The sequence below is a fragment of the Galleria mellonella genome, unplaced genomic scaffold (genome assembly GCF_026898425.1).
Source record: "Galleria mellonella isolate WM207_F2 unplaced genomic scaffold, CSIRO_AGI_GalMel_v1 utg132, whole genome shotgun sequence".
NCBI lineage: Eukaryota > Metazoa > Arthropoda > Insecta > Lepidoptera > Pyralidae > Galleria > Galleria mellonella.
In genome coordinates, this window is record NW_026441989.1 from 6,866,299 (window position 1) to 6,875,562 (window position 9,264).

Here is a 9,264-nt window from a genome sequence, read left to right on the forward strand (position 1 = left end):
TCATGTTCCCGTTGACTGCTCGAAATAAATAACAGACGTACAGTACCGACGATTGAAACTAGAAATTAAATTTCTAGTCGAGATAAATATTATTATAATACGTAATTATAATATTATTTGATATCTTAATTCTGAATACCATACTAATAGATTTTTGTTTACAAAACAATCAAGATATCATTATGGATGAAGTACTTGAAAGATTAGAGACTACTCTCATCAGTGAAGAAGGAAAAGAAAGTAACAAAACTAATTTTGAAAACCTCTATAAATATGCTGGTAGGCTGGGTAATCAAGAAGAAAGACGAAGAGAAATCTTGGAAATTCAGAAAAGGTGTGTTTTTTATATTACAAAATTTCTTCATGTCCAGACTTGCTTACAGTATGTTTCTGGATTTTATAATTAAATCACGTTTATCTTTAGATATCCTTATAATGTTTATATGTTTATATAACGTTTAATCTTTCGTTATACGTCCTTATTTTGATATTAATGCAATATGACCCTTATGACCTTATGACTTGATGACCCTTGGGTCTTATGACCTTTTATGAATAGGTTTTTTCTGTGAAAGCACTTTTACTGTTAGATTGAATGTTCACCTGAAAGAATATAAAAACAAAATTGATTAATTTTACACTATTTTTATGTTTACAGCAATCGCAATGATAAATTAGATAAATTTAGAGGTATACTGGAGCTTGTAAATGCTGTTGAAGAAGACACAGTTTTCAAAACTAAAAGAGTAAGTTGTTAATACACTAGTCAGATTTTTTATATATTATATACTAGCTATTACCCACAACTTCATTTGCATGACTGGGATAAAATGTAGCCAATATCCTTTTTTTCCTTTATATTTTAGTATGTGCACATCACATTTCATAGTGATTGGTTAAACTGTTAAGATACTATAAAATCATAAACAAACTCACTTTCATATTTATAATATTAATAAATTTAGGTAAGTTATATACTAATGATAATTAATTTATTCAAATATATTAACTGCTGATTTTGATGCCATTGTCTATGTAAAAGTACTGAAACATCCTTTTGATTTGTAGGTATATTATAGACCAAATATCTATGTTGCTGGATTTAACCGAGCACCTCCTACATATAGCAATGTGTTAATGCTCTCAGAATGGATTATTGAGAAACCAGATGATTTTAATGAGAATTGGTATGTGACTCCTTGTCCCAAAGGAACTCGATTGCTGGTTGTTGCACATCAGGTAATGACAATACATCTTGTTGAACATAATGCATATATATATATATGTTTGACTAAATCATCTTAACATATATATTTATTTACATGCAAAGTTTCTTGCAGGATAGACAGAGAACCAAATGCCAAAAGCCTTTACCCTTCTCTTATTTATTTATTATTGTTATAAAGTAGTTACTTTCATTAAATGAGTGTCATCAAATCTGTAATTTAGTAGTTTTGTATTTATATTGGTGTTATTATACACATATTTATCTTAAAGTTTTGTGTTATTTGTATATTTCTAATGTTTGTTTTTGTTTTTCCTTACTAACAAAGATAGCTATGTGATGTTAAGCTATCATATTAACAAAATCAAATATATAATGTACTTAACATTACACATTTGACATTAATAGGTACAAGTGGTGTGTATTTTAGTACTAAAAATTACTACTAATGATCTATTATTGTATTTTGTTTTGGTTAAGTAAAGTACTTAACTTGCTACAAAAGGTTTAATGTTAATTTTATTTCTTTAAGTGATATAAAAATATGGTTATGGCATTTATATACTTGAATTGAATTTATTATAGAATTGAATAATATCTTTTTAATCAGAAATATATTTGTAAAATTATGGAGTTCATTGAAATATATATTTCTGAGATAAAAAACCAGGAGTGTTTGAATAAATTAAATTATGAACATATGTACTATTCTATGCTAAAAATAAATAATCATAATAATAAGTTCTCATATTTTTTCTAATTAAATTTTGAAAAAATATAAAAATAATTAGAAATATTTGTACAATGAGTAATGTTTTAATTTAAGAATCTCAAGAACTCATTTTTTTATGAAATTAAATGCTTTCAATCCTTCATTGATTATTTAATTTTCTATTACAGGGCAGCACAAAGTGTTACACAAAATATGGCCATTTTAGACATGAATTTCGAACCGAACTCCCTGGGGGTAACACATGTAATGCTTACAAAAAAAAATGCTGTGTGTTAGACTGTTTCTATCAAGAAGCAAATAATACAATGTACATATTAGATTTACTTGCATGGAATAATCAACCTATGACTGATTGTGAGGTAAGGACGATTTATACAAATATATTATTATTCCTTATACATATAATGTAATATCTCTTTTAAAATTGACCATTTGTATTAACTGAATAAATATATTATTTTAGACAGAATTCAGACATTATTGGCTGGAGACACAACTTTCTGAAATACCAGGTCTTAAGGTGATAAGTAAAAGAAACAAGGTCATTTTTAGTTTGTTGCCAAAAGTATCATGTACTCCAGAATTATTTAATAAGTAAGTGTATCTAATGAATTTAATAATTATTTAAGAACTATTTTCTTGTCAGTAGAGCTCTTACCAGTCACTACATTTTTTCATATTGATGTCATGCCATCATTTTTTTTTTTACTAACGAAGGATTTTGGAATCGAAATACTTTTTGAATGGGAAAATAAGTAGGAAAATAAAATAGTATTTTTAATTAGTACTTTATTAGGACAAAAATAAAATAACACTAAGAGCAGCACTGTCCGCTCATGCAATGGCATTGATATATTTTAGCATATGCCTAAAAATGAGTTTGATAGACAAGTTCTTGATATCATCGATTACATTATTGTAATTTTCACAACAATCTCTAATGTTTTGAAAATAAAATACAGCCCATATCAGTCCGTAATAATTTAGTTTTCTGTTTTAAAATCTTATTAGTGTTTTTTTTACCTTATCTGTAATTTTTTTAATTAGGAAATTCTTTGATATAGAGTCTATATTATAGACCATTTCTAGATCACTTATCGCATGAAATAAACACCTGATTTTAAGTTAGACCTTTAGGACCTTCAACTATAAAAATCACATACCATTTGAAGCAGAAGTTTTTGCACGAGACTGGAATAAACATACAGGCAAAATTTTTTGCATCTATTGAGACTCTTTGTCTTATTTTTTCTTAAATAACTTTTGTATACAAATATCAGTTACTTCTAATTTTATTATATTAGTAAGATAGGATAATGCTGGTTGTCCTTCTTAGATTTATTTTGGGTTTTTCCTTTGTAAATTGTAATACCCCCGGTATGTCTTTCATTTTGATGATGAAAAGCAACAATACCATAGTTACCAAATGGAAAACAATTAGATAAGATTAAGAGTACTAGTTATTAAATTATCATTATGGTGTCTTTCAGTTTTATGACAACTTACCCAGCTTTTCCTAATAATATACCTGCTATAGATGGCCTATTGTTTTATCACAAGAGAGCTCATTATGTAGCTGGAGAAACGCCATTGGTTGGTTGGCTTTTTCCTTATATGGTGCAAGAGGTGTTGGGTTCAGGTATGTTTAAATTTTTTTTTTGTTTAATATATGATATACGATTATGATTTCTTACACACATCATCCTTTTTTCTCCTATATATATCCTTTTTTCTCTTTATTTAGTATCATTTGACTGCATGTTAAAGAAAAAAAAGTAAATAAGAGACATGAAAATTGAGTATTGCCTAAAGTGGCAATACTCTTCTTCACTCAATCGTTCTTTATTTTAGAAAAAACTAGCAATCATAATTCTTGTTTAATCTTCTTAATTGAATTTTCTTTCCAAATTGAACTAACTTGAGTAACTGGATCAAATGAACAGTCAGCAAAGTAAAGCTAAATGCTATCTGATTTTATTAATTTGATGTATTTTTAGAAATCACAGTCAATGACAGCTACTTGGCTAAAAAACCAATAAATTATGTGAATCAGGCAGACTTCATAGAGAAATTTGAAGCAAAATATCAAAAGAAGAACAGAACCCGGCGGACTAGTACAAATTCTATGGATACTTCAGATAGTATTAAAACTGAGGTAATTAATTATCCTCCTAACTGATATGTTTTTTGTAATATAGAGGGAATGGTTGAATTTAAAATATAAGGAGTTGGTTGGTTTCTTAGTCATCATCATCCTACCCTTATCCCAATTATTATATAGGGTCGGCGTAATATGTTTTTTTATCCATATTACTAAAAGATTTGGTTTTTAATTTAACGACCGGCCGCCTGCCTGACTTCAGTTGGTGGTTGGTTTCTTAGTGTCGGTAAAAAAATATTAATTTTCTTTATATGCCACTAATGTATTCTGTTTTTTTTTTCTTCTGGTTGCATCTACATACTCGTATTACGTATGGACTCTTCTCACTCTGTTACATAGTGTAAAAAAATCGTTATCATACATCTATTGTCGTCTTAATTTTTATAAATAATGAGAAACAACATTACATTTAACTATTTTCTATTTTTATTATTGTTTCTGTAAAAATACTTTTAATATTATCGATTAGTTCGTAAAATGGTGATAGAATTTATTTCGGTGCTGTTGGATTTAAATCGTGATCAGCAACCTGTGGGCACGTCAACCGCTATATTTTTAAAATGCTAGTAGGTTCTTTTAGCATATTATATTTTGTTATAAGTGTTTGGGGTAAGCATACGTTACATAAATAGGAAGTATATTAATAATATTTGGTTTCATTTCAGACAAATACACCAGAAAAAAAACAAAATGCACTAAATAACAATGACTTCAATGAAACAGAAAATATGGAAGCCGAAGATAATGGCGGAAAAGAAAAAGAAAGTGTGACTGAATGTGAAAATATGGATTCAGAATCAATAGCAGTAACTAAATGTGAAGAGGAAAAGAAAGAATGATGATTTTTAAGTAAAGAGTGATGACTGTATTTAATGATATTAAATATCGAACACTGTGTTATGAATTATACAAATCATTAAATAGAAAAAAAGTAATGTGTAGATAAAATTTGTTGTTGATTTATATCATAATATAGCTCTAATTTTAAATACTTAAAAATGTCTACCGTTATAGCTGTATAGAAAGAAATGAAAAGTTTAAGGAAATTTTACTTGTTAATTCATTGTTCATGCTTTTTAGAGTGTCTAATTGTGTAGAACTATGCATTAGTAAATGTTTTCAAATTAAAATTATAAAGTGTCATAAAGAACATATTTAATTACGTAATGACCCTTCAATACTGAATTTTTTATTTCACTGTTGTAAACAAATTCATTACATAAATATGGCTAATTTTAATTAAGCCCAGTGATGTACTACAAATCAGTTTGTATTTAGACACAAATAGACATATCTAATACAGCAATTTACTATATTTGTATTTTTTTTTCTTCTTTTAACATAAAAGTATTGTAACTGATTGCAAAGATCTCTGTAAAAAGTAATATTTTTAAACATTGTACTGCATTTATTCGAATTTACGATATTTCGTAATATTTGTATGTGTGCGTAAAGTCACTTGAGTAAAGGTTACTGAATCTATAATTACGTTTTTATTTTAATTATATAGAAATACCGTAGTACATATCTATTTAAGGAAGTAGTATGTGATGTTACAGGCAGAAGTAGTATTTACATATTAGAAAAGTCAAAACTATGTTTAATATTTTGTCTATATTTTTTTAGACATATTAAATTAAATCGGATCAAATTCGAATATATACATATAAAAGAAAGCAATTTATTATTGTTTATAAATTTTTCTTAGGATTTTCGAGTGCAGGGTTCGCATTTTTAAATAAGTTGTTCTTATATTTTACTAGAAAAAAAAAAAAAAAATGTTTCAAATGTAAATACTAAAAGTAACTATAATATTTAGGTGCAAAGAACTCATCTCAGGAACTTAAAATTTGATGCCTTATCTATGATCAGTGACATTGCAATATGATGAGCCTACAGAGTAGTCGATGTGTTGTGTTTGGGCTATTGGGTTGGTCTTAATTGATTGGATTTATTTATTGGTCTTGAATTTATTTCACCAATAAAAAAATCATGTAAAGAAGTTACATGATTTTTTTATCTGTGAAATAAATCAAGATGATTCATGTTAAAAATTAAAGAACAAATGGTTAAAAATATAAATTTGACAGCTATGTTTTTTTTTTCTGCAATGGACATTAAAAAAGTATAAGACAATCAACTTAAAGTGAACTTGTTCTTTTATATAATTTTTGGGCATTCAATGTTATGATGTAAATTTCCACCTTTATGCAAAGAAGGGTTAATATCTGCTTAACTTATTTAAAACAATGACCAGGTTCTGGTGTTGGAACAGAAAGATAGTCATACTAATTATATTTTTTATGGATTTTTTCTTATTATTGAAGGATCTCGCCATTGATCACGATCTCACCTGATGAAAAGCGATGATGTGTTCTAAGATTGAGCTCGTCGGCCCATGAACAGCATATTTACATTTGCCTTAAATTGGTGCAGATTACACTTAGATGGAAAAACATAAGCAAGTAGAGAGTTCCACTCCTTGGCCATACGTCTTGAGAAATAAACTGGCAGCCCCTTTTTTGGGAGTTGTTTAACCTCACATTTAGAACAGCACCATGGGCATAATGGATTTTATTATGAGACTTAGGTTTTGTCTCCGTATTCTGTAACTGTCATTTCTCTCCCTTCAAATCAAACAGCTCTGCTATTAAAGACAGTTGCTTGTCGGTACACAATTGAGACATAGACTTATATTGGCGATTTTTGTATAATGTCTACTTCTGATAATTTTTTTAAGATATTGATTATTCAGGGAGTTTGGTGTCGTTGCTATAATATCAGTGTGAGTTGTAATTTTTATAATGTTAAAGGAATAAGTTATTATTGTATCAACCGTTAACTATCTACTGCTGGACATAGTCTACCAGTTTTTACCAGTAGTTATCATGCTTGGCAGGCGGGTTGGCAACCATAGTTTGATAATGTTTTAAGAGGGACGCTGCTGCCCATCCCTCCATCATAAACTCCCTCCGTCCTTTAGACTTGGCGACGGAACAGTTCAAACATTATAAAGTAATTATAAGCTCATGAGCAAATTAGAAAAAAATATTGAAAAGTAAAGCGAAAAGTGAAAAAAAAGTCTTTAACGAATTTAAAACCTGTGTATTTAAGTATTTATATCATCAAAACAAATGGATGAATGAATTATGGGTAGAATTTACCATTGTAGTTTTTAACATAAGACGCAATACCAAGTTGTATGTAGAGTTTTAGGTAAAATATGGCAATATAGCAAACACGAACGATATTGTCTATGAATGCGATCAATCTAAAAAAGATCTCTATTCTCAATTGTAACTTGGCCGCACATGTAAGTATAATGTTAAAATATTAGATATTTACAATCTTTTAGTTATTAAAAATGTTGATCATCATCATATCAGCCTTTAGCTGTCCATTATTGAATATAAGCGTCCTTGAAGAATTTTGCCTGTAGTCGCCACGCTTGGCAGGCGGGTTGGCAGCCGCAGTTAAGTTTTAGAAATGTTTTAAGAGGAACGCTGCTACCCATCCCTCATGCTCTTTTAATCGCCTCTTACGACACCTACGGGAAAGGAAGGGTGGCCTGTTCTATGAGGGTCTAACCGGCCAATGTTTACGTAAAGCAGTTATGTTTGCATACTTGTGTTTCGGTTTGAAGGATGGGATATATAACTAAACTAAAACTAAAGTATATACTTTTATATATATATTTTTTTATACAACTTAGAATGGCAAACAAGCTGACGGCCCACCTGATGGAAAGTGGTAACCGTCGCCTATAGACATGAGCAGTACCATGGACATAACAGAGTGTACTGTTTCGCCCGTGATACTTCCCATGCGTTGCCTTTCCTAAGGACTTAGATGTTATTCCTCTGTACCCTGTAAATTCACGTCATATCCTACCCTTCAAACCGAAACACAGCCATGCAAACATAACTGCTTCACGGTAGAAACACGAATGGGACAGAGGAACCCAAGCAATCGACTTTTGTACAAAGTCTCCCTTTGGTAAATATAATTACATTTAACAATATGGTTTACTTATCTGTTTTTTTTGTGTAGCCTGCGACCGAGTGTAGGGGCCAACATACCGTAACACAGGGTACTTATCTTTTTTTTTTGTTGAGGGGAAATGCTCATGCAGACTCGCATACCTCGGAGGAGATATGTGGGTACTGCCGGACTCTTGCCGGCTAAAACCACCCGGTGCTCCTTTTCAGCGCTTTCTTCGAGACGTGGTGTGCGCGAGCAATCGTCCCGTCCCGAACACATTGGTCCGTCACACCAGGCGGATCCCTTCACTAGATGTATCCATCACTCAGTGAGGATACACCTGTAGTTGTATCCTCACTGAGTGGCGCGCGGGAGCACGCGCGTGCCTCTTACGGGCCGTGTTGGTGATGGGGTGACAGCTGCCCTCGCAGCTGCCGCCCCTGGCCCATGCGGTGAAGTAGGATCTCCTCCTCGGTCCTGCTTTCTTCGCCTATGAAGCCGGCGCCTGATTTGTGGGGCGGAGGAGTCGATCTCTCGCTCCCTTTCCGCCGTTTTCTTCTTTGACATGGCGGCCTCGCAAAACCCAAGGACCACCATCCATGCGCTTTCACTGGACACCATATGTCCGACAATTGAAGAGAGCGAGAGGTTATCTCCTATTACCGCGACCAAGGCACGGTGCTCTTCCTCAAACGCAGGACAGGACTCCAAAACGTGCTGCGCCGTGTCTTGGTCACAGGCACCGCACTCTTTGCAACCGGGATCCTCCTCCCGCCTGGCCACCGTGTGGCCGGTACAGGTACAGGTACTTACCGAAGCAGCCATGCCTGGTGAGCACCTGCGTCAGTCGGAAGGTGATGGGATCCTGTCTGCGCCTCTTCAGCCAGTCCTTAAGGACTGGCCGTATCGCTTCCACAGTTCTGGCGCCGGCACTGGGCTGGATCAATCTCTCTTGCCACTCTTCTACCAGGCGACGCTGTTCGAGGTGTTTGCGCACACCCACCTCCCTAATGGTCGAGAGGGCACCTCGATCGCGCTGTTGCACCCGCTAATGATAAAGGGCCGCCCGTGCCTTGGCCTCGAGATCCCAGGGAGGGGAACCTGCGACTAGACACGCCACTTTACCGGACACAGTCCGGTATCCCCTGATGGCTTTAATGGCCA

At 32.6% G+C, this 9,264-nt stretch overlaps 1 protein-coding gene across 1 annotated transcript; it reads left to right on the forward strand.

Annotated features, from left to right (window-relative positions):
* LOC113518266 (snurportin-1) lies at nt 1-5,604 on the forward strand. Its single transcript, XM_026903102.3, has 8 exons — nt 1-334; nt 659-746; nt 1,069-1,239; nt 2,126-2,317; nt 2,422-2,552; nt 3,449-3,597; nt 3,956-4,113; nt 4,785-5,604. Exons 1-8 carry the CDS (start codon nt 183-185, stop codon nt 4,956-4,958), a joined length of 1,215 nt encoding a protein of 404 aa, XP_026758903.1. The 5' UTR covers nt 1-182; the 3' UTR covers nt 4,959-5,604.
* The last annotated feature ends 3,660 nt before the right edge of the window (nt 5,605-9,264 follow it).